Below are 25,522 nucleotides of genomic sequence, written 5' to 3' on the forward strand. Positions count from 1 at the left end.
AAGGTGTGTTTTTTTTTTGTTTGTTTGTTTTTGTTTTTTTTAAGTTTATGAAGCTTTAGCCATGGCCCATATGGCTCAGTTGATTGAGCATCACCCCTTGCACTATAGGTTCAATTTCCTGTCAGGGCACATGCCCAGATTATGGGCTGGATCCTCAGCAGGGGGCCTGCAGGAGGCAGCTGATGTTTCTCTCTCATCAGTGTTCTATCTCTCCCCCTTCTTTTCATTCTAATATCAATAAAAAAAAACTTTAAAAGTTTCATAAACTTTTTATATTCATCTTATATCCTACAACCTTACTAAAATCACTTTCTCTCGTTGTGTTTTTGTAAGATTTCCTAGGATTTTCTTAAAATTGTGTCATCCATAAATAAAGATAGCTTTATTCCCTTTCATTTTGTACTTTATATATATATATATTTTTTTTAATTGATTTTTTACAGAGAGGAAGAGAAAGGGATAGAGAGTTAGAAACATCGATGAGAGAGAGTCATCCATCAGCTGCCTCTTGCACAACCCCCACTGGGGATGTGCCCACAACCAAGGTATATGCCCTTGACCAGAATCGAACCCGGGACCCTTCAGTCTGCAGACCGACACTCTGTCCACTGAGCCAAACTGGTTTCGGCAATTGGCTAATTCTTATACTAGTATGTGCCCTGATCGGGGATTCTGGGACAGTGCTCTAACCAGCTAAGCAACTGGGCAGAGGAAGGTAACTCATTTTTCAAGGTCTAACAGGAGCTACAACAGATGAAACCTTCTATTCAGCCAACAATTGGAATAAGACAGTTTCATTACTTATACATTATTATTAGAGTAAGGAGAGTGCACTTTTAGATACACTCATCACGTAGTCTGATGTACGACAGACCACTTTTATGTTGCGTTTCTGTTCATGTATTCTAATTTGTTTGGGGGTTTGTTTGCTAGGAGGAGGCATCTCCTTACTCTTTGGTCAACATCTGCCTGAATGTCCCGGTCACCAACCTGGAGAAGCTGTGTTCGGGAAGAGCCGACGGAACCCTGTGCCTTCCTGAGCATTGGCGGTTCCCTCCGGAACTAGCTGACCGGTTCCTGGGGGTGATGACCTGGCAAGGTAAGGATCAGGTCCCTTTGTCATGCGTCACGGCACTCTGTACCAGCCGGGAAGCACTTCCACATGGGATCCCTGTTTTCCCACAACAATCTGGTAGGAAATAGGTCATTCCCGTTTTATGTGTGTGGAGGCGGGGTCTGAGTGTCTCTGGGATACCTTGGTGGAAATTGTCTTGTTGTTTTAGATTTGCCCCCTATTGGCGTAGCTGGGTGAAGAGAGTGGATATCTCAGTGAAGTTACCACTTAGCTATCGTAGCTGCTCTGTAGCTGCTGAAATGCAGTTGCTATAGTCTTGTCTCAACCCACCTATTTTATAGATGAGGAAAATGAGACCCCAAGATGTAAATGACTTGTAAAAGACTATCCACTAATTTGGTTAAAAATAATTATTCATAATGTTATTTTCATAGCATAAAAAATTTTTTATACTTGCTATTTTATTTTGTTCTTTTTTTCTTCCTGTGAACAAGGTTGTTACAGATAAAACTGGACTCTGGAGTCCAACTGGCTTTGATTCTTGATTCTTCTACCTATTTGGGCCTTGAATGAGTTATTTAAATTCTTTAAGCTTCAGTTTGCTCAGCTATAAGATGGTAATACTAATAGTTTTTATAGTATTGTTGCAAAGAGTAAATGATACAGTCTGAGGAAAGGGTTTAGAACAATGTTTGTCCCAGAGTACATGGTCATTTTTGTTGTGATTGGCATCTGTCATCGTTCATTGGCCATGATGCCTCCAGGAAAAGGCCTGAGATGTAGTTATGATTACAAAATGGTTCTGGTTCTTTTGCAGGCAAGTTGACTGATAGAACAGCGAGCATTTTTCGAGGCAACCAAATGAAACTGAGGCGGGTCGATATTAAAATAGCTAAAATCTCTACAGCTGCATTCGTGAAAGCTTTCTGCCATCACAGACTCATCGAGCTGGATGCTTCTGCCGTGGACCCTGCCCTGCCGATATCAGACATCCTACACGGGCTCTGCAGCAGCAGCTGGCTCCAGCGAAACTTCCGGCGTCTGCTATTGGACTCAGCCAGCGTCCATCCCGATTCAAGACTGCTGTCATTGGGCCAGCTCACGGGCCTTCGAGCTTTAAGTGTTTGCAATGTCCATTTTCATAGAGAAGACCTGGCTAATGTTTCTCAGTTGCCCAAACTGGGAAGCTTGGATATCTCCAATACTCTGGTCACTGACCTCTCTGCACTCCTCATCTGCAAGGATCGACTCAAATCTCTCACAATGCACTATCTGAAATGTCTAACCATGACCACGCCCCAGATTCTCGCAGTCATTAAAAGAACTTACATGCCTGTTTCACCTTGATATTTCGAATCACAGGCAACCCCCGTCAGATCTAGCTTTTCATTTGCTGCAGCAGCAGGACATTCTACCTAACCTTGTGTCGCTGGACATTTCGGGGGGCAGCGCCATCACCGATGGAGCCGTGGAGCTGTTCGTCCGGCAGCGGCCTGCGATGCGGTTTGTGGGGCTGTTGGCTACAGATGCTGGTTATTCCCACTTCTTTACTACACAGCACGGCTTGAGGGTTTGTTCTGACCTGAAATTAGTTTGTTTCATTTGTTGTATATGTGAATGTAGGTGTTAGAGTTATAGAGACAGATAAAAAAAAATTCGTAAGGAGCTTATCAATTAATTATTGTATACCTACTATGTGGTAGGCTGTAGAAATGTAATTTTTCTTTTAAATATACTTTATTGATTTTTATACAGAGAGGAAGGGAGAGTGATAGAGAGTTAGAAACATCGATGAGAGAGAAACATCGACCAGCCGCTTCCTGCACACCCCCCACTGGGGATATGCCCGCAACCAAGGCACATGCCCTTGACCGGAATCGAACCCGGGACCCTTCAGTCCCCAAGCCAACGCTCTATCCATTGAGCCAAACCGGTCCCAGCTAGAAATGTAATTTTTAAAAAATATATATTTTATTGATTTTTTTACAGAGAGGAAGGAAGAGGGATAGAGAGTTAGAAACATCGATGAGAGAGAAACATCGACCAGTTGCCTCCTGCACACCCTCTACTGGGGATGTGCCCGCAACCAAGGTACATGCCCTTGACCAGAATCGAACCTGGGACCTTTCAGTCTGCAGGCCAACGCTCTATCCACTGAGCCAAATCAATTTCAGCAGAAATGTAATTTTTAAAAATTAATATATTTTATCGACTTTTTACAGAGAGGAAGGGAGAGGGATAGAGAGTTAGAAACATCGATGAGAGAGAAACATCGACCAGTTGCCTCCTGCACACCCCCTACTGGGGATGTGCCCACAACCAAGGTACATGCCCTTGACTGGAATCACACCTGGAACCTTTCAGTCCGCAGTGCGACGCTCTATCCACTGGGCCAAACCGGTTTTGGCAGAAATGTAATCTTAATATATTGTCCTGGCCTCCATGTATGGTAGTCCAGCTTCCTGGTGATGAGTGCAGTCATTTATGCGGTTCATCCTGTTTGCCAGATGGCACGTTGTATTCTACTTACCGGTAACTAGTGACCCAGTGCATGAAATTCATGCGCATTAAAAGCGGATTAGAGAAAATAATTTAATATTGCTGTTTGCCCTTTCTCTATAATAGAAGTGTCAGAGATGAAAGAAAATTAGTAAAACGTATATGCAAACCTTCCTCCTTTCAGAGTCTGGGGCTCACCATGGGACCCAGAGTCAAGTCCCTGCCCACCCACATGTGCCTCAAAATTGCATGAGACCCTGACCCTGCCAGCACCCCCCATAGATCCAGACCCTTGTCAAGCCCTGCCGGTCAGGGGGCATAACCTCAGGACCCCTGGCCTGGCCCCAGCACAGGGGGCGTGCTTGAGATTCTCTGTCAAGGCCTGCCAGGCAGGGGGAGAAGCCTGAGGCCCCTGTCAAGCCCCTCTGGGCAGGGGGCGGGGGAGGGTGTAGCCTCAGGGCCCTGCTGATTGCTCGTTAAGGCTCCTTAAGGGAACTTGGGTGCAGCCATCTTTGTGACTGAGTGATGGTCCGTTAGCATATTCCCTCTTTATTAGATAGGATTCTCCCATTTTACATGAATGGAAGCATAGGGAGGTTAAGCTACTTAGCCACAATCATGGAATTGCCTATTAAACAGTATAGCTAGAGCTCATGGACAGGGCGTCAGCCTGAGGACTCAAGGGTCCCAGGTTTGATTCCAGCCAAGGGCGTTGGTCTGGCTTGTTTGGTGTGTCTTTCTCACCCTGATGTTTCTGCTCCATCTAGACTTGTGTGCAAGTCTCTGTGATTCCAAAATTTGTGTTCTCCACTCTGTTATAGCTAAATATAATTAACAGCTGATCGACATGATGAACACGATTTTTGGTTCAGCTCTGGCAAGGCAATTTTAAGAGTCTCAATTTTTGAATGTTGCTGGAATAAGTTTCCAGACTCTCATGGTGCTATTTAGAAAATATTTTTTTATTGATTTAAGAGAGGGAAAAACATTGATTTGTTCCACTTATTCATGCAATCATTGTTGAATTCCTTTTTATAAAGGTAATTTTTAAAAATCCTCACCCGAGGACTTGCTTTAGTTTTAGTTATATTGATTTGAGAGAGAGAGAGAGAGAAACATCAGTTGCCTCCCGTAAGCACCCACACCAGGACCCAACCCGAAACCTGAGACCTTGGCATACCTGGACGATTTTCTAACCATCTGAGCTTCTTGGTCAGGGCCTCAGGATACTATTTTTATTTATTTTGTTTTATTTTATTTTATTGATTTATAGAGGAAGGAGAAAGGAAAGAGAGCTAGAAACATCGATGAGAGAGAAGCACTGGATCAGCTGCCTCCTGCACTCCCCCCACTGGGGACTGAGCCCACATCCAGACATGTGCCCTTGGCCAGAATGGAAATCTTGGACCTTCAGTTAGCAGGCCAACACTATCCACTGAGCCAAACCAGCTAGGGCTAAAAGGTGTTTCAGAAAACCTTTTACTTTAATAGAAATGCATATCTTTTAAATTATATGCAAACTATACTAAGTGTTCTTGTTGTTTGGGTTGAGAAAAAATTTGCTTACATTAAAATGGATAAAATTTTTTTTTAATATATCTTATTGATTTTTTACAGAGAGGAAGGGAGAGGGATAGAGAGCTAGAAACATCAATGAGAGAGAAACATCGATCAGCTGCCTCCTGCACACCCCTCACTGGGGATGTGCCCGCAACCAATGTACATGCCCTTGACCAGAATCGAACCTGGGACCCCTCAGTCTGCAGACTGACACTCTATCCACTGAGCCAAACTGGTTTCGGCAAAATGGATAAAAAATTAAATGTTAGTGAAAACCGCCGAAACCGGTTTGGCTCAGTGGTAGAGCGTCGGTCTGCGGACTGAAAGGTCCCAGGTTCGATTCCGGTCCAGGGCATGTACATTGGTATAGGACTTTCTTTCAAGGCCGCGGGGAAAGAGTTCCAATTCAGGGTTCAGCTTCTGGAGAAGGGCCTCACACAAATGAAGAGACTTGAAAAAATTCAATTTGGCGATATGGGGGGCCAGGCGGTAGTCCAACTCTAGTGGGAGAACTACTCTTGCTCTGGCCCTGCCATCCCCTTTTATTGAGGCTTTGGGGAAAACATCTTAAGCAACATAAACAGAAATTTACATGTAGCCCTTAGGCAGGAAATAACAAACTTTCACGGACAAGGTAGATTCTGCTTCAGCTAACAATATCTCAACTAAAAGTTAGAGCAATTAAGGTTGTTGACCAGCCTTCCTGGCTTCCTGTCAACATCTTTTTTTCAGTGAAACTGATTTGGTTTCCAGCACATTGGTTGCGGGCACATCCCCGGTAGGGGGTGTGCAGGAGGCAGCTGGTCGATGTTTCTCTCTCATCGACGTTTCTAGCTCTCTATCTCTCTCTCTCTTCCTCTCTGTAAAAAGTCAATAAAATATATTAAAAAAAAAAAGTTAGTGAAAACCGTCAAACAGAACAAGTATGTTAATTCTTGTACTCAAAATTAGAATGTTCTTAATTCCTTTAAAATGGATAAGAGACAAATTTCCAGTTGTAAAGTAAATAAGTCACAGTATGTAATATACAGCATAGAGAATCCTACATAATAATCCTATATAAAAAAAGGTAATATGCAAATCAACCGAACGGTGGAACAACCAGTCACTACGGTGCACACTGTCCACCAGGGGGCAGGTGTTCAATGCAGGAGCTGCTCCCTGGTGGTCAGTGCTCCCACAGGGAGGCTGACCAGGCTGATGGCTGGCGAGCGGGAGTGGGCTGGGCATCAGCCACAGTTGGATACCCCCTGAGGGCTTCTAGACTGCTAACGGCCCGGTGGGGCTGAGGGACCCCACGCCCACGCCCTCCAAGGCACCGGGCTTCTAGTATAGTCAATACCTGTCAAGTGGTTTATCATGATCACTTTCATTAGGTATATAAATATTGAATAACTGTTATACACCTGGAACTTAATGTAACATTGTCTGATAATTATATATATATATATATATATATATATATATATATATATATATATATATATATATAATTTTTTTTTTTTAAATGGGCAGAAGCCCAGCAGGTGTGGCTTGGTGGTTGAGCATTGGCCTGTGAAACAGGAAGTTATGGTTTGATTCCATGCCCAGATTGTGGACTGGATCCCCAATAGGAGGCATGCAGGAAGCAGCCAATTGATGTTTCTCTCTCATCTTTGTTTCTATCTCTCTAGCCCTCTCCCTTCCTCTTTCTAAAATAAAAAAATACATGTTTTTAAAATAGGGGTCAGAAAGGGCACCGTCATTACTATTAAAAGCCATGTAACATTTTCATTTCCTAGTAAATTCTCATTGGCCCAATATAGTGTGTGGCACAAATCCATTAGGATTGTTTGGTAATGACATTTTTAAGGAGAGCGAATGATTCGACAGCTGTCTTCTGTTTGGTCTTGCTGTGGCGTATCTTTTGTTACAACTCACATCTGGATGATCACAAAACCCTTTTTAAAACTTTAGAATATATCCTTTGTTTAGATTCTTGATAATGTGTAGGTCCTGGACAATGGATGTATGTATAATTTTTAACTTGCAGATTACTATAATAGTTTGAACATTCTGCCACCTTTGTCTTATGTAGGTTACACATCATGCCCCTCTACCCCTTAATACTTAAGTTTGTATTTCATTTCTTAAGAGCAAGAATAGCCAGTTTGGCTCAGTGGATAGAGCGTCAGCCTGCAGACTGAAGGGTCTCAGGTTTGATTCCGGTTTGAAACCTTGGTTGCGAGCACATCCCCAGTGAGGGGTGTGCAGGAGGCAGCTGATGGATGTTTCTCTCTCATCCATGTTTCTAACGCTCTATCTCTCTCCCTTCCTCTCTGTAAAAAAAACAATAAAATGTATTTTTTTTTTTTTAAAGAGCAAGGGTATTCTTTTTTTTTTTTTTTAATATATTTTATTGATTTTTGTACAGAGAGGAAGGGAGAGAGATAGAGAGTTAGAAACATCAATGAGAGAGAGATCAGCTGCCTCTTGCACACCCCCTACCGGGGATGTGCCGGCAACCAAGGTACATGCCCTTGACTGGAATCGAACTTGGGGCCCTTCAGTCCCCAAGCCGACGCTCTATCCACTGAGCCAAACCGGTCCCGGCAGCAAGGGTATTCTTAATGATTACAATGTAGTTATCAAATTTTAAGGAATTTAACATAGATGCAATGCTTTATATATTACTAGAGTTCTGATGCATGAAATTCATGCAAGAGGAAGACTTTGTAGCCCCCGGCAGCCTCAGCCCTCAGCCCTGGCTTTGTCTGGAAGGTCATCTGTTTGGTCAATTTGCATATTATGCTTTTATTATTATAGATAATCAACTATATATATTTCCAGTGTTGATTATCCCAATAATGCCCTCTATAAAATACTTATCCATTTAGCATGGGATCATTTTTCCATTCAATTGTCATCCTATATAATAAAAGGTTAATATGCAAATTGACCAAACAGTGGAAAGATCAGTCATTATGATGCACACGGCCGATCAGAGGGCAGACACTCAATGCAGGAGCTGCCCCCTGGTGGTCAGTGCACCAGAAGCCGGACTCACGGCTGAGCGAGTGCAGAGATGGTGGTGGGAGCCTTTCCTGTCTCTGTGGTAGCGCTAAGGATGTCCGTGGGGAGCAGGCTAAGCTGTCAGTCCGATATCCCCCAAGGGCTCCTGTATTACAAGAGGGTGCGGGCCGGACTGAGGGATTCCCCCTCCCCCCGCAAGTGCACTAATTTTGTGCACCAGGTCTCTAGCATCTCTATAATCTGGAAGAGTTTTTGTTTGTTTGTTTGTTTTTAATATATTTGTATTGATTTCAGAGAAGAAGGAAGAGGGAGGGAGGGAGGGAGGGAGAGAGAGAGAGAGAGAGAGAGAGAGAAACATCCATGATGAGAGAGAATCATGGATTAGCTGCCTCTTGCAAGTCCCCCACTGGGGATCAAGCCCACAGCCCAGGCATGTGCCCTTGACCGGAATCGAACCTGGGACCTTTCTTGTTTTTTTCTCTTATTTAAAAAATTGATTTTTTACAGAGAGGAGGAGAGAGGGATAGAGAGCTAGAAACGTCGATGAGAGAGAGAAACATCAACTAGCTGCCTCCTGCACACCCCCTACCGGGGATATGCCCGCAACCAATGTACATGCTCCTGACCGGAATCGAACCCGGGACCTTTCAGTCCGCAGACTGACGCTCTACCACTGAGCCAAACCGCTTTCGGCGAACCTGGGACCTTTCAGTTTGCAGGCCAATGCTTTGTCCACTGAGCCAAACCGTTTAGGGCTGGAAGAGTTTTTTAGTCCTTCCTGTCCTTTGTGACATTGATGTTTTTGAAGAATACAGACAAGCTTTGTTTTGTTAGCATTTTTCTTCTCCTTTTAGATATATATTTTTATTGATTGGTTAAGTTTAGAGAGAAAGAGTGAAACACTGATTGGCTCCACTTTTGTATGCATTCACTGGGTTGTTTCTTTTATGTGCCCTGACTGGGGATCGAACCTACAGCTGTGGCACATCAGGATGACACTGTAACCAACTGAGCTACCTGGCTGGGCCAGTTGGCATTTTTGAAGAATGTCCCTCATTTTGGCTTTAATGTTTCAAACACATGAGGCCCCTGAAAGCCTGTACTTGGACAGTGAAACCTGTGGGTAACATCTTTGCTTTCCAGGTTGCTGGAGGAGCCAATGTGATGCAGATTTCAGAAGCGATGAGCCAGTACAGGAACAGGTCATGTTTTATGAAGGAAGCCCTCTTCAGACTTTTTAGAGAGACCTTTTCAACGAAGGTAACCATGCCTGCTCTTTTAAAAGTAAGTATATCTCAAAAAGGTAGTGTGTGTTTGTTTGTTTGTTTGAAAAATAGAGCCATTATTTGACTATACCTATCTATCTATCTATCTATCTATCTATTTATTGTTTGTTTGAAAAATAGAGTCATTATTTGACTATCTATCTATCCATCCATCCATCCACCCATCCATCCACCCACCCATCCATCCACCCATCCATCCATCCTTCCATCTACCTACCTACCTACCTACCTATCTACCTATCTACTTATCTACCTATCTACCTATCTACATTTTTAGAGAGGAAAGGGGGGAGAAAGAGAAGCATCAATCTGTTGTCTCGTGTACACACCTCAACCGGGGTTTGAATCTCACCACCTTTTGGTATACGGATGACACTCCAACCAATTGAACCACACTGGCAGGGCATGTGGTTTTTATTATTACTTCTTACTTGATTTAGTTGTTCAGCCCTAACTGGTTTGGCTCAATGGCTAGAGTGACCTGCAAACTCAAGGGTCCCAGGTTCAATTTCAGTCAAGGGCATATACCTTGGTTGCAGGCACATAACCAGTAGGGAATGTGAAGAAGGCAGCTGATCAATGCTTCTCTCTCATCGATGTTTCTAACTCTATCCCTCTCCCTTCTTCTCTGTAAAAAAAAATCAATAAAATGTATTAAAAAAAAAAGTTGTTCACTACACACATTGAATACAGTAACTCATAAGCCTCATTCTATAGTGAATCAAAATGCTCTCATAGAGAAAGGAAAATAGTATTAGGTTTAACTACAAGATTATCTCTCATTTTGAGTATCTGAATCATTTGAATCATCCAGTTTTTTGAAGTTAGTCTGAGAAAGGCATATAGGACTATTGCACTATTTTGCCTAAAACAGGACTTACTTATCTATAAATATGAATTCACTTTTCCCTAAATGTTTTATTTTTCATTCATTTACTTTTTAAAATCTAACATCTGATTTTCTTAAAACAAAAACAATATCTCCAGTAAGAACAGGACAAAGTAACAATAATTGAAGGCAACCAAACCTTCCATTTAAAGTATTTTTTGAATGAAGTAAAATTACCAATATTGTAAGGGCCAGACCTTGCTTTGGTTTATGGAAGGGTAAATTTATTTTAAATGCAACTGGAAGTATTAAGTGGTTTGGGAAAGAAAACTGCAATTATTTAAAATTAAGTGAAATATGCCGAAACTGGTTTGGCTCAGTGGATAGAGCGTCGGCCTGCGGACTAAAAGGTCCCAGGTTCGATTCTGGTCAAGGGCATGTACGTTGGTTGCGGGCACATCCCTGGTGGGGGGTGTGCAAGCGGCAGCTGGTCGATGATTCTCTCTCATCCACGTCTCTAGCTCTCTCCCTTCCTCTCTGTAAAGAAACAATTAATCAATCAATCAATCAATAAATAAATAAATAGATAGATAAAATTAAGTGAAATATGAAAACAAAGAGTCTTAAAGCCACTTTGTCTTTATTTGCAATACTTTGCAGTTCCTTAAAAATATGCCTATTTTGTACTGTGGGAGATTAGATTTAAGTCATATCTTAAAAGCAATACTATTTAAAGCACATGTGTCAAACACAAGGCCCGCGGGCCAAATCCGTCCCGCCAGGCCTTGCAATGTGGCCCGCACCGCGCTGTCATCACTGCACTCCGCTGCGTTTCCATCACAATGACAGTTTATGACTGTTCAGTAAACCATTCGGCCCGCGATTTAGGCTGGATTTTAGATTTTGGCCCCTTCTCTGATTGAGTTCGACACCCCTAATAAAGGAAAAACTCTGGACCATTATTTCCCCTCTGTAATGAGATTGAATTAGATGTTCTGAAAGTCCTTTTCTGTCTTAAGAATCTAATTTTTATAAACCCTCTTTCTTTTCGTTTCTACATATTTAAATTGCAGATGATGACAACCCAATGAAATCCTAAAAGCAATTTAGCAATATAGAAACAGCCATTTTCCATAGTAAAAGCAAGTGTATCCCAGGTCTGTCCCTAGGCTCCATGAGTTCATGCAGCTGTCGCAGTGAGGGGCTCTGGTCTCTTAAAATCATGTTTTATGTGAGTATTAGCAGATGTATCACTGAGATGATTCTCCCTATTTAAAAAAAAAAAAAAAAAAGACTTGGAGAGGAAAGGAGAGAAAGAAAAAAGAACAAGAGAAACATCAATGTGAGCGAAACATGGATCGCTGGCCTCCCACACACGCCCTGACCGGGGATTGAACCAGCAAACTGGGTGTACGCCCAACCAGGACTGTACCGTCCTTTGGTGCGCTGGATACCGGCCAGGCCAGGGCTGACTATCCACATTCGATAGACAAAACAAATCATATTGTCCCTGAATATTAGAGTAGGTGTGTTCTAAGTGTGGTAGCGCACTTTCATTTTACACTTGTTTTCCTAGGTCTTCCATAGTCTGTCTTCTAGTTGGCATGCTAAATGTTAGGTTTTACCACTTTTCAAACTTCTTCCTCCTCTGGGTGGATTCCATCTCTTAGTCCGCCTTGTGTTTTTCCCTGTCACATTTCCCTTCCCCAGGAATTTCTCCTCTATTCCACCCCTACCTTCATCTGCTTCTGTCCGTATCCTATCTGAGACTTTTGCCTGAAGATGCTTTTGGAATTAAGCCCTTTGATTCCATACCAGAAATATATATATATTTTACATTTTTTTAATTAAATTATTATCTGTGTACATATTTTAACATTGCCCCCCCTCCCATACATACCTTCCCTCCCCAGAGTTTTGTGTCCATTGGTTGTACTTATATGCATGTATACAAGTCCTTCGACATACCAGAAATATTATTTATACCTTTTTTATATTGATTTTCTTTGCGGGGGGTAGAGGGGGTAATGTTTTGACATCTTTCACAGTGTTGTTTACATAGCTTAACTTCTCTCACAAGGCTTTATGCTAAGGATTAGGGTATAAGTGATCCATGTCTATGTCTCCTGTAGTGTATCGCAGTGCCTACAATGGAGTGAGGCTAAATGATTATGAAATCACAGATGAGGAAATGGTGGTCCAGAGAAGGGAAATGACTTGCCTAAAGCCACACAGCCAGTTAAAAGCTGCATTTGGACTACATAGTATTGTTAATATTCTAAAAATAAATGTCTAGGGTAGAAAAAATCTGTTACCTTCCCAATGAGCAAATATTTTTCTAACTAACATAAAAACAAGAGAGTATACCAAATGCTGATGCTGCCATAAGCCTCTAAAAATAAGTTCATCTTTAGCTTGTGGCCGTAGGAATGAGGAACCATCCCTTGGATTTCCCAGTGCAGTTCACGGCCAGTGCTTGCGCCCTCAACTTAACACGCCAGGGCGTGGCCAGGGGAATGCCTGTTCATCTGTTGTCAGAGGTCACCTGTCTACTTTTCAAGGCCTTGAAAAACTTCCCTCATTACTAGCAGGTAATTTAAATTGAATACTTGACTCTGCTTCTTGCTTCAGGACAAATATATGAAAAATATGTATTTTTTAGTTCGAGTTTTCATTCAATATGGGGGAGGGGGAATGAGAGAATAGATAAGGAATTCATGTTTGTTATAGGAAAAATATAGGAAATATAGATAAGCAATCTGGTTTAAATTTTAAAAATTTCTTGGAAGCCTGTTACTCAGAAACATCTGTTAATTACTTTTGGTACATCCTTGCAGGCTTAACATTATTTGTGAAAATTGAATTGAATCAGAGATCTAAATATAAGCATTAAAACCATAAAATTTCTAGAAGAAAACATAGAAGAAAATATTTGTGCCTTTGGAGTGGTCAGAGTTTTCTTAGGATATGAAAAGCACACATCATAAAAGTAAAATAAATTAGAATCCAAAAAAGTTAAACATACAAACACTGAAATACATTAAAAAATGAAAAAGCAGCCCTTGACTGGAATTGAACCTGGGACCCTTCAGTCCATAGGCCAATATTCTATCCACTGAGCCAAACCGGTTTCGGTGGAAATTGGTTTTTAAAAATACAAAAAAGGTGGTCTTCCTTGATTTAAAAAATTTCCCATTTCTCCTTTCTCTTAAAAAATTGGAAGATCCTTCTCAATTCAGGCTTAATTTCTGCATGGCAGTTGTCATTTGGAGCTGAGTAACAACTGCCCTTAGAAGAGGGCATGAATCGCCCAGTTTACCATAATTCCCACTACTCCCTTGTTGTTTGACACTCAGCCTCCTTCACTTATTTATGTTACTGCCTAGTTCCTGTTGGTATTTCAGGTTTCTGACCCTACCTCATATGCCAGGGTTCTGGTCCCAGCATTAAGAAGGGTTTAGCAATCTGGAGAAAGGCTGTGTGAAGATTAAATGAAAGTCCAGAGATGAAAGATAATTTTGAAAGGCATTGGGGGGTCAGAGGAGCTTCAGCTAATGGAGCTAAAGGTTCTTGACTCAGGACCCTTGCTTTTTATTAACACAATTTTTCCTAAGGCAAGGTGGAGATAATACACTTCAAAGGGTAGGGTATAGAAGCATTGTCAAATTGGGGAATAGCCTATAGCTGTTCAGGTGTTTGGCCAACAGGAGGCAATAACATGTAGATTAAGATGCCCTGAGCTGTGGGGCAGCAAACAATCATCCTATTCAAGTTTGGGGGAAGTGCCCTCCAGCCACTCTCAACAGATAATTACATATGTGACTCAGCCCTTGTTGAGTCCCCAAGTTTTATCAAAAGGTAATTATGACATGGTGGAATTGGCTTCCGGTACTCATCCACTATTATTTTTGTCATACTGGCCTCCTCATGGCTTTTCAAAGAGATGTTTTATTTCTCTCTTTCTATAGCTTTCCCAGGAGGCCTTCTTTCTTTCCTATCTGTAAAGGCCCTGTTCAACCCCTCCCATCTTATGTAGAAAGTAGAAGTTTTAGCATAGTTAGTTATGAGATATGGTGTAGGCATTTGTCAATTAGTAGATGCACTAAGCTTCAGGTAATTGATTGGGACTGATCTACATACAACTACCCTCTTTACCCCCGCCAAAAAAGGGGAGGTGAGGAGGATTGCTCTTTAGGCAAAGGTGCACAGGACAGAGTGTATTGGTAAGATTAAATGGAGAGGGCCAGGTACACAGAAAGGCTCATTGGTAGTACCTTCCAAATGCATAGAATCTTTTTATTTTATTTATTTATTTTATTGATTTTTTTACAGAGCGGAAGAGAGAGGGAATAAAGAGAAACATCGATGAGAGAGAATCATCAATCAGCTGCCTCTTGCACACCTCCTACCAGGGATGTGCCCGCAACCAAGGTACATGCCCTTGACCGGAATTGAACCTTGGACCTTTCAGTCCACAGGCTAACACTCTATCCACTGAACCAAACCAGTTCCGGCCACAAATCTAATTGAAAATGTGTACTTGAAATGGGAATTGACTTTTGAAAATACAATAGGGAAAGTGGTCCTCCTCATTAAAAAAAAAAAAAAAAAAAAAAAAAAAAAATCTGTTTCTATAATATCTTCTCTTGAAAACATTCCTAAATGATCAGAGCTGAAGAACAACTGCCCTATAAAAGGGTGTGAATTCTCTCTAGCTAATTGATTTGTTTGCGGTGTCTACAGTTCAGGTTATAAATTACTACCTCTCTTAAGACTTCTTTTCTTTTTCAGACTCATCATAGTAGAAACTGAATGCTAAAAATCTTTCTCTTTTTTTAATATATATATTTTTTATTTCAGAGAGGAAGAGAGAGATAGAAACATAAATGATGAGAGAGAATCATTAATTGGCTGCCTCCTGCATGCCCCCTACAGGGGATCAAGCTCACGACCTGGGCATGTGCCCTTGACTGGAATCAAACCTGGGACCCTTTAGTCCACAAGCTGATGCTCTATCCACAGAGCCAAACTGGCTAGGATACAATAAATCTTTCTTAAATCTGCCCATCTTTCTTTGAATCCTGTGCATTTTGCTCACATTCTTATTTGCATGCTGTCTTCTGATTTCTTTTTGCCAAATGCTCTTGGTTTTCATAGCTGAGGCTGTAGAAGTTGAGACTGTTTTTCATTACAGGACTAGGGGCCTGGTGCATGAAAATTTATGCACTTGGCGTGACGGGGGGAGTCCCTTAGCCTGGCCTGCGCTCTCTTACAGCCTGGGACCCTCGGGGGGATGTCCGCCTGCCAGCTTAGGCCCACTCTCGCAGCTGCGGTCAGACATCCCTCGTGCTGTGGAGCAGGCGGGAGAGGCCCCTGCCACCACCACTGTGCTGGCAGCTGGCAGCTCGCAGCTCGGCTTGTGGCTGAGCAGGGCTCCTCCTGTAGAACGCACTGACCACCAGGGGGAAACTCCTGCATTGAGCATCTGCCCCCTGGTGGTCAGTGCGCTTCATAGTGACTGGTTATTTTGCTATAAGGGTCAATTTGCATATTACTCTTTTATTATATAGGACTAGAGGCCCAATGCACGAAATTTGTGCAAGAGTAGGCCTCCCTTTCCCCAGCTACCGGCACCACCTTCTCTTCCCTCCGGCACCCAGGACCCGGGCTTCCCTCGCAGCCCCAGCTTCATACGGAAGGATGTCCTAATTAGCATATTACCCTTTTATTATTATAGACTAGTGACTCGGTGCATGAAATTCGTGGGCAGGAGCGGGTGTGTGTCTGTGTCCCTCAGCCCAGCCTGCACCCTCTCCAATCTGGGACCCCTCATCACCCCTTCAGGGGATGTCTGAATGCTGGCTTAGGCCCAATCCCAGGATCCGAGCTAAACAGGCACTCGGATATCTCTCTTGCAATCCGGGACTGCTGGCTCCTAACCGCTCACCTGCCTGCCTGCCTGCTTGCCCCCAGCTGTGCCTCCCCCACACTTGCTAGCCTGCCCATCCTGCCAGGGCTCTGAGATCAATGGCAGAGCAGAGGCAGGTGTTTCCCACCGGCCCAGGCGATCATTAATCCCCGCCCACAGGGAGGCCCTGCCCATCTGCCCACCCTGCCAGGATTCTATGATCAATGCTGCCCAGAGGGAGGCCCTCCCAGCCACGGCTTTGTCTGGAAGGAGATCTGGAATGTTTCCCGGTCTAATTAGCATATTACTCCCCCCCTTTTAAATGATTTCCATATTTTGTGTTTCTTTCTTTTTCTTTTTATTAAATATATTTTATTGATTTTTCACAAAGAAGAGAGAGGCATAGAGAGTTAGAAACATCAATGAGAGAGAAACATTGACCAGCTGCCTCTTGCACACTCCCTACTGGGGATGTGCCCACAACCAAGGTACATGTCCTTGACCGGAATCGAACCTGGGACCTTTCAGTCCACAGGCTGACGCTCTATCCACTGAGCAAAACCTGTTTCGGCTGTGTTTCTTCCTTCATTCCACAATATTTATTTTTATTTTTTTAAGTATATTTTTTATTGATTTTTTTACAGAGAGGAAGAGAGAGGGATAGAGAGTATGAAACATCGATGAAAGAGAATCATCGATCAGCTGCCTCTTGCACACCACCTACCGGGGATGTGCCCGAATCCCAGGTACATGCCCTTGACCGGAATCGAACCTGGGACCTTTCAGTCCCCAGGCCAACGCTCTATCCACTGAGCCAAACCAGTCAGGCTAGCATCTTACCCTTTTATTAGTAGAGATGATAGGGGTAGGTTAAGTGATTTCTTTCCTCATATACAGTCTTATAAGCTTTATTGTGAGAAAATTGCTGCTTTTCAGGCTTGATGCTGCCAAATTGGTTATGAGATGGCTCTGTAAGCATGAACACCCCAAGAGGCAAACAGTGGCCATGAGCATCACCTGCGTGCTAGCCTTGCAGGTATGCGATTGCTAAAGGCGGGATCCGTTCCCCTTAGTCCTGCTGGAGCTTTGATGGGGAGCAGACACTTCACTGTCAGCTTTCTGTTTGCTTACAGCTCTCACGTGAGCAAACTGCACAGCTTCAAGAAGAGCTCCTCAGGGCAGTGAAGGTAGGTTGTTTGTCACTTTTCCAGCTTTGTATAGTAAAACCACATAATTGCCTAAGGCCTGAAAAAGGAGAAATCTGTAAGACCTGCTCCTCAGAAGAAATTACTCTACTATTATAGCTATTTCTTGTGGATTTTACCTTCACATCTCTGGATAAAATCCTTATTTAGTAAAAGCAATTTAGTAAATGCTTATTTAGTAACAATTTTTTTTTTTTTTTTGTAAATTCTTGACTTACCAGTTTTAGATATTATGTAGTGATTCTACTGCTATGGTAAATAACTTAGCTTTCTTTTTTAAAAAAAAATATATATTTTATTGATTTTTTACAGAGAGGAAGGGAGAGAGATAGAGAGCTAGAAACATCGACGAGAGAGAAACATCAACCAGCTGCCTCTCGCACACCCCTTACTGGGGATGTGCCCTCAACCAATGTACATGCCCTTGACTGGAATTGAACCTGGGACCTTTTGGTCCACAGACCTACGCTCTACCGCTGAGCCAAACAGGTTTCGGCAGAACTTAGCTTTCTTGCATATATTTCTACAAATTACCTCCTCCCTCAACCCTACAAACCTATATCACAATTTTAATAAATCAGTAATTAAGAGTTTACATTATTATGCTACCATTATTCACACAAAAATATACATTGTTTTATTTTGCACTTATTTTAAGATGAGTTTTGAGCCTTTTTTTTTTTTTTTTTTTTTTTAATTTAAGAATTTTATATCCTGCCGAGACCGGTTTGTCTCAAAGCTCACATGGTGCCCTTCACATATCTATCTTACCTGTGCAGGGTGGAGTTGATTTTGATCTCCCTTATGGCTCTCAGTTGTCTTGGCTGAAGATGTTTTATTACTCCCAGCAGCTCAGGTCAGGGCTGCTTTTTAAAATTTATTTTGTGTTTGTCCTTTATGTTTATTAATTGTAAAGAGAAAAGGATTCAAGTCATAGTTGTTCTTAGTATGAATTAGTCTTCTAATTCCTTAGGCTTTTTTTTTTTTTTTTTTTTTAATTTATTATCTAAAGTTTTACATATGTCTCCTTTTCAGGTCAAGGCTGCTTTTGATCTGCCATAAGGTTGCGTTAATTGCTCAGGCCAAAGCTACTCTCTCCTTCCTGACCCCCCCCCCCCCCCCCCCCCCCCCGCCTTCCTGTCTAGCTACCTAACCCTTCTCAGTATGGAGGCTCCTCTCTCCCACGTTTTCAAAGTAAATTCTTTTTATTATTATTATTATTATTATTATTATTATTATTATTAATATTATTTATTGATTTCAGAGAGGAAGGGGGAGGGAGAGAGACAGAATCAATGATGAGAGAGAATCATTGATTGGATGTCTCCTGCATATCCCCTACTGGGGATTGAGCCCTCAACTTGGGCATGTGCCCTTGACCAGAACTGAACCTGAGACACTTCGGTCTGCAGGCTCTATCCAGTGAGCCAAACCGGCTAGGGCTCTAAATAAATTCTTCATTTATTTCCTTCAGGGCATTTACCAAAATTTAAATTTACATAGTTGAGAAAAACCGTTGTTTGATTTGTCTCTCTCATCTGAATAAATGTCTGACTTCCAGAAGGTGGTGACTGGACATTCTTAATAAATGAATCATGGAAAGCTGATATATACTTGACTATAGGTTTATTAACAAGCACCAAGAACTAGGTTAAAGTGCTCATTAAACTTCATTTTTTTTTTTCCATTTAATCCTCATAAAAACCCTAGGAGATAAGGTATAATTCATTTTATAGGGGAAAATGGCTCACAAAGCTTTTAAGTAGTAGAATTTTTATTAGAACCCAGGTTTGATTCTACAGCTTTTCTTAACTGTTGCTTTTCTTCTCATGGAATTCACTTATCCAGCAGGGAATCTAACTCCCTGTCTCTTTGCAGGAACTTCTAACAATAGTAAAACGAAAGACTACTGAGAAGTTAAATGATATCACCCTCTTGGTTGCTTTGAAAGCACTTTGGAATCTTACAGATGAATCTCCAATTGCCTGCAAGTACTTTATGGAAAATCAAGGATTGGCAATCTTCATTCAAGTTTTGGAGGTGGTAATTCAAGACTGAATTTATATATAAATTTACTTTTTTTCTTGATAAAGTAACCTATATATTCTTTTGACAGGCTTTTTCAGGATCAGCAATACAAAGCAAGGTCCTTGGACTTCTGGTAAGGTTTTGTTTTGAGTTCATTCTAATTACTTAAGAAATCAGAAAACTGACATTTATGTCATGCCTACTACCGTGTTTTCCCGAAAATAAGACATCCTCTGAAAATAAGACCTAGCACAACTTTGGGAGAAAAAATTAATATAATCACTGTCTTATTTTCGGGGAAACAGGGTATATGCTAGGCACTTTTGTAAGCATCGACACGCACTAACTTGTTTAATCTTCACATTATGCCTATAAATTAAATACCATTATATATCAGTCATCTATTGCTTTGAACAAACTACAGCTTAAAACAACAGCCATTTTATTTACTTATGTATGAATCTGTGGGTCCACAGTTTGAACTCAGTTCAGCTGTATTGTTGTGTGGTCTCTCATGGGGTTGGTTCCTCCTGTAGCTTCAGGCATCTGGTGGCGCAGGGAAGGCGAGGTGCCAACGCTGCCCCACTGGCACTTGGGCGGCAGCCTTCTGAGGCCTCAGAGTCGAGGACCCAGCCATGCCATGGTGGGCTCATGGACCACAGACACTGAGAGCAAAATGTGTGTTGTTTTAAGCCACTGAGTTTGTGGCAATATGTTACACAGCATAGAAAATGAATACATAAATACACTATGTAGAATACTGACCTGCCTTTTATTATTCCTGATGAACTTCAAGCTAATGTAACATAGAGGAGATTTCTAGGGATATTTCTAGTGTTTGAGTCAGGCCTGCATCTATATTCTAGTTCAGCCAGGTGTTGTGTTAACCTGCCAAGTTCGTCTTACTGACTGTCAGATTTCTTCATCCTGATGAGGTAGATAAAAAGACACTTTTGTTTATATACCGGAGGATAGTGCCTGGCACATAGTAAGTGCTTCCTCACTTATTATTGCCGGTCTTCCTCCTCCGGGGGTGGGATTGTGGGTATAAATTGAGAGGGAGCAGGAGGGGACTAAGTGTTATCCATGTGTTTGAGCTGAGTGCTAGGAGAGGGAGAGGAACCAGCTCCTGATGCTCCCCTCCTTTCCTGCTTCTGATGCTGCCTGCTCCGTGTGGCCCGTAGAACAACGTGGCTGAAGTCCGAGAACTGTCCTCCGCGCTGGTGACCAGAGACGTGGTGAAGCACGTCAGCGCCCTGCTCCACAGCTGCTGGCGTCATAGCCCGCCTGTGCCCTGACACACAGCCCTGGGTGTCCCGTGACCTTCCGAGGAGCATGCTTCTCCGGGACCTGGTACCAGAGCCGTTCCTCCACAGAACCCTGCGTAACCTCTTCTTGCAGAAAACCTGTGTTTCTAGAATCAAGAGTTTCAGAAACATGTATTCATTGCAGAAAGTGGGAAACACAGAAAAGTATAAAGAAAATATTACAAACCACGCATACCCTACCCTACAAAGCTAACCTCTCTTAACATTTTGTTTCGTTTTTTCCCCCTCTTATAAGAAAGTTACACATGCAAGCATTGTATATAGCTTATTCCACTTCCCTTTCCCACATTCAGCTCTTTTTAAAGCGACTTCTTTTGGTATTTACCTCCATATCTTTAAATGATACATTGCTCCTTCTTGACTTTGCAAATTTAGACATTCTTCTATCAATGCATTTGGCTCACTGTCCTTATGCACATCCTTCCTTATATTCCCAAGTACAAGTCTCCTTTTGTACATTCAAACATATTTCATCCACTTCATCTTCTCAGACATTCTTTCCCATCTGCTCTGTTTTATTTATTTATTTTTTTATGGATGCTATACTATTATCAACCAGGATATTCTTTTACTATCCTTCTAGAAATTCTTTGTCTCTCTAGTATTGGATTTCCAGTTTCCTGTATTTTGGCGTACTCCTTCATTCTGTTGGACCATATCCTCCAGGAGCTTAAGGGATGCAGGAAATAGAAAATTTGAGACCTTATTCTGAGTATGGAATTTTAGTTTTGAAATAGTTTCTCTTTGGAATTTTTAAGTCATTGGCCGTTTGTCTTTAACTTTGAAAGCTTTAAGATTTTTGTCCTCAGTGTGTGGAAATCACAGGGATGTTCCCTCGGTGTGGGTATATTTTCCTGTTATGTTTGGCTAGTGAGGGGTCCTGAAGCTGTTTCCTTCAGTTCTGGGAAATTTCCTTTCTCCCCCCCATCCCTCTCTCCTTCAGTTCTAGGTAATTTCCTCCTCCCTTCTTTCCTTCCTACCATTCCTCTCTCCCACTCTTTTCTTTTTTTTTCTCTCTTTTTTTTTTCTTACACAGAGCGGAATAGAGAGGGATAGAGACTTAGAAACATCCATCAGCTGCCTCCTGCACACTCCCTGCTGGGGATGTGCCCGCAACCAAGGTACATGCCCTTGACCAGAATCAAACCTGGGATCTTTCAGTCTGTAGGGCGACACTATCCACTGAGCCAAACTGGTTAGGGCTCTCTCCTTTTTTTTGGGTGGAGGTGGAGGTGGGAAGAGGGGAGTGGGGGGGGGGGGGAGGAGTTGGTCCTGCCAGATTCTTCTTTTCTTATCTCACTATTTGTAATTAAAAAATCTTTTTCAACTTCTATTGGATTTTGCATTTTTATTATTATATTTTAACTTTCTTTTTAAAAAAAATATATTTTATTGATTTTTTATAGAGAGGAAGAGAGAGGGATAGTTAGAAACATCAATGAGAGAGAATCATGGATCAGCTGCCTCTTGCACATCCCCCCACTGGGGATGTGCCCGCAACCAAGGCACATGCCCCTTTCCGGAATTGAACCTGGGACCTTTCAGTCCGCAGGTGGACGCTCTATCCACTGAGCCAAACCGGTTTTCGGCAGGAGCAAAGAATTTTTAGTAACCACCAGAGGCTCTCCCCGATGACAGCGACCTTGGTTTGGCGCCCCCACTCACCTGCTCCACCATCCTGCTGTGGCTGTTGCTCACCATGTTCCTTGTGTGGCCCCTGCTGGTCATAGCCACGGGTTTGTTTGTCCTGCCTTTCGGTCTATTTGCATATTAACCTTTTATTATATAGGTAGAATAGGATTATCACTGTAGCATGGTAATGCCACTCTTAAATGTTCATGAGTTTCCCAGTACAGGAGGATGAAGGAGATCTGTGAGTTTTGATTCTTTGGTACTTTTCAACCAATCCTCTTATTTTTAACTCTGCCTCTAATCTTACTTCCTAAAATTCTTAGTGTGCTAAATTTTTAAATCTCTTGAGGGATTCTGTTCAAAACAAAGTTGCTTTGTTTTTTAACCTCCCCCAGTGCAGGATCTGTTGAACCAGTTACCCTTCTCCTTCTGCTTTGTTCTTTGTGTGTTTACCTTTTATTTTAAATCATTAGTATTCTGTACACAGAATTGAGGGAGGGAGTGGATGCATAATCAGGTATCCATCTTTAAACATAAGCCCCTGCCAAAACTGGTTTGGCTCAGTGGATAGAGTGTTGGTCTGCGGACTGAAAGGTCCCAGGTTTGATTCCGGTCAAGGGCATGTACATTGGTTGTGGGCACATCCCCTGTGGGGGGTGTGCAGGAAGCAGCTGGTCGTTGTTTCTCTCTCATCGATGTTTCTAGCTCTCTATCTCTCTCCCTTCCTCTCTGTAAAAAATCAATAAAATACATTAAAAAAATAAATAAAAATAGACAAAAGCCCCTTTTTATGGCATTCTTTTCCATAGGACTCTTAATATTCTACATATATAATGTTTTACCTAATTGATATTTTGGCAAGAAAGTATATCTAAATTTGGAAAAGTTATGCCTGTAATTTGAAAGTTGTGATTGTTTTAAATATATACTAATAAAAGAGGAAGGTGCAAATTGACTATACCTCTGTGACGCCCACCAGCCAATCAGGAATGAGCATGCAAATTAACCCAACAAAGATGGTGGGTTAATTTGCATACACAGGCACAGAGTGAAGACTGAAGGCTGAAGACTTGGCTGCGCTGTGGCCGGGTCCGGGGTGCCAGAGGAAGACCAGTGCCGTAGCCAGGGGAAGGAAAGCCTATTGCACGAATCTTCGTGCAACAGTCATCTAGTGTAATTATATATAATTACAAACGACACAGCCTGTTATGACCTTTTAAAAACGATGGAATATTAGAATCTTTGTTTCTCTTTTTGTATAGTATAGAACCATCCAGAATTGGCCAAGTTCAAGTTGTAAGACGACATCATTGGTGACCTACAGGTAATTTCACGATGATGTGATGCTTGTCCTCAGTCCACTCACTAGACAGAGACCGCGGCACAGTGATAAAATAGAGTTAAATAGCCAATTTCTTTGTGATGTTAGGAAATCACTTCTAGAAAATTTCTTAGACTCGCTTTTCCTCATCTGTAAAGTGAGACTGACAGTGTATAAGGGTAAAGAATGAAATGGGATATTTAATGCATAGTGTGTAACAAAATACAATTTATTTTTGGTTTTTTAAGTTATTTATTTATTTATTTTTAAATATATTTTATTGATTTTTTTTTTTACAGAGAGGAGGATAGAGAGATAGAGAGCTAGAAAAGTCGATGAGAGAGAAACATTGACCAGCTGCCTCTTGCATACCCCCTACTGGGGATGTGCCCGCAACCAATGTATATGCCTGGAATCGAACCTGGGACCTTCCAGTCCACAGACCGACGCTCTACCACTGAGCCAAACCAGTTTCGGCTGTTTTTTAAGTTTTTATTCTATTGAATTTGGAAGAGAGAGACAGACAGACAGGCACAGACACACGTGGATTTGTCGTTCCATTTATCATGCACTCATTGGTTGGTTTTGTATGTGCCCTGACCAGGGATTGAGCCCACAGCCTTGGTGAGTCAGGATGCCATTCTAACCAGTTGAGCTACCCAGCCAGGGCCAGAAATGCAATTTCTTTTCTTTTTTTAAAATCTTTATTGTTGAAAGTATTTCATAGGTTCTCCTTAAAAATCCAATTTCTTAAATGCTAGCTCCCATTATATTTTAAATAATACATCTGTCTCAGAGAGGAATTATCTCTATGGGGAAAAGTTTGAAAAGTATTCTTATCCCTGATGTTAACCTCAGTTCTGAGTGAACATCTCCTTTGTGCCTTTATAGATCCTTCAAGGCATTTTTCCCTCTCCTTGGCGACTTCTCTCAGCCAGAGGGTCAGCTCTGGGCACTGTGGGCTATGCATCATGTCTGCAGTAGAGACCGTATGTATCCAAAACAGTAGTTTTGCAGCTATTTTTCAGCGTAATAAGTTTAATATGGAATTTGGAAAAACTGTTCACCTATGTCCTAAATTAACTCCTTTTAAAAGGAAATGAAAAAAAAAAAAAGAAGAAAAAAAAAAGAAGTACCATATTTTTCGGATCATAAGACGCACCGGACCATAAGACGCACCAGTTTTTAGAGAAGGGAAATGAAGAAAAAAAGATTCTGAAACAAATAGTGTCCTAAAATATTTTATGTGCATTAAAACCCAACATCACAGTCATAAACACATGTAATCAACCCTGTAAAGTAAACAGCAGCATTTAGAACCATTTTAGAGCCGGGCAAGCACAGAGACCACACAGAGCCGGGCAAGTAAAAAAACTTTTTTTTAAAAGTATATGTGTAGGCTATATTTGGACCATAAGACGCAGGGACTTTTCCCCCCCCACTTCTGGGGGGGAAAAAGTGCGTCTTATGGTCCGAAAAATACGGTATTCGTTTCAAAAAATGGAACAAAATTATAATATATTTGAAGGTGAGTATCAAGCAATATAGAATGTGCCTGTTTCCCACAGGCCAACACCAGGAATAATTGATAGCTATAGGGAGCATTTAAGATCTTGCTCCCTGGTATGGGTTGTCAGTTTGACTCAAATAAACTCACATAAAAATTTTTTTAAAAATTGATAGCTTTAACTATTCTAGAAGCTTTTCTATATGCATACTATGTTAGTATGTACTATATATGAATGTGATATTTTTATTTTTACTTATTTATTTGTTTGCTTATTTATTTATTTATTAAAAAATATATTTTATTGATTTTTTACAGAGAGGAAGAGAGAG

At 41.7% G+C, this 25,522-nt stretch overlaps 1 protein-coding gene across 1 annotated transcript in view; it reads left to right on the top strand.

Moving 5' to 3' along the window:
• LOC118723112 (protein zyg-11 homolog A-like) overlaps nucleotides 1-25,522 on the top strand; it is a 31,570-nt gene that overhangs the window by 4,179 nt on the left and 1,869 nt on the right. Inside the window, 14 exon segments of the mRNA XM_036445167.1 lie at nucleotides 934-1,099; nucleotides 1,893-2,392; nucleotides 2,394-2,645; nucleotides 9,290-9,430; nucleotides 12,676-12,852; nucleotides 14,934-14,959; nucleotides 17,067-17,205; nucleotides 17,303-17,356; nucleotides 19,253-19,414; nucleotides 19,491-19,535; nucleotides 20,587-20,663; nucleotides 20,665-20,755; nucleotides 23,625-23,686; nucleotides 24,575-24,672. Of these exon segments, the coding sequence (XP_036301060.1) occupies nucleotides 934-1,099; nucleotides 1,893-2,392; nucleotides 2,394-2,645; nucleotides 9,290-9,430; nucleotides 12,676-12,852; nucleotides 14,934-14,959; nucleotides 17,067-17,205; nucleotides 17,303-17,356; nucleotides 19,253-19,414; nucleotides 19,491-19,535; nucleotides 20,587-20,663; nucleotides 20,665-20,755; nucleotides 23,625-23,686; nucleotides 24,575-24,672 (1,990 nt within the window).

The sequence above is a fragment of the Pipistrellus kuhlii genome, unplaced genomic scaffold, assembly GCF_014108245.1.
Source record: "Pipistrellus kuhlii isolate mPipKuh1 unplaced genomic scaffold, mPipKuh1.p scaffold_m20_p_2, whole genome shotgun sequence".
Classification (NCBI taxonomy): domain Eukaryota; kingdom Metazoa; phylum Chordata; class Mammalia; order Chiroptera; family Vespertilionidae; genus Pipistrellus; species Pipistrellus kuhlii.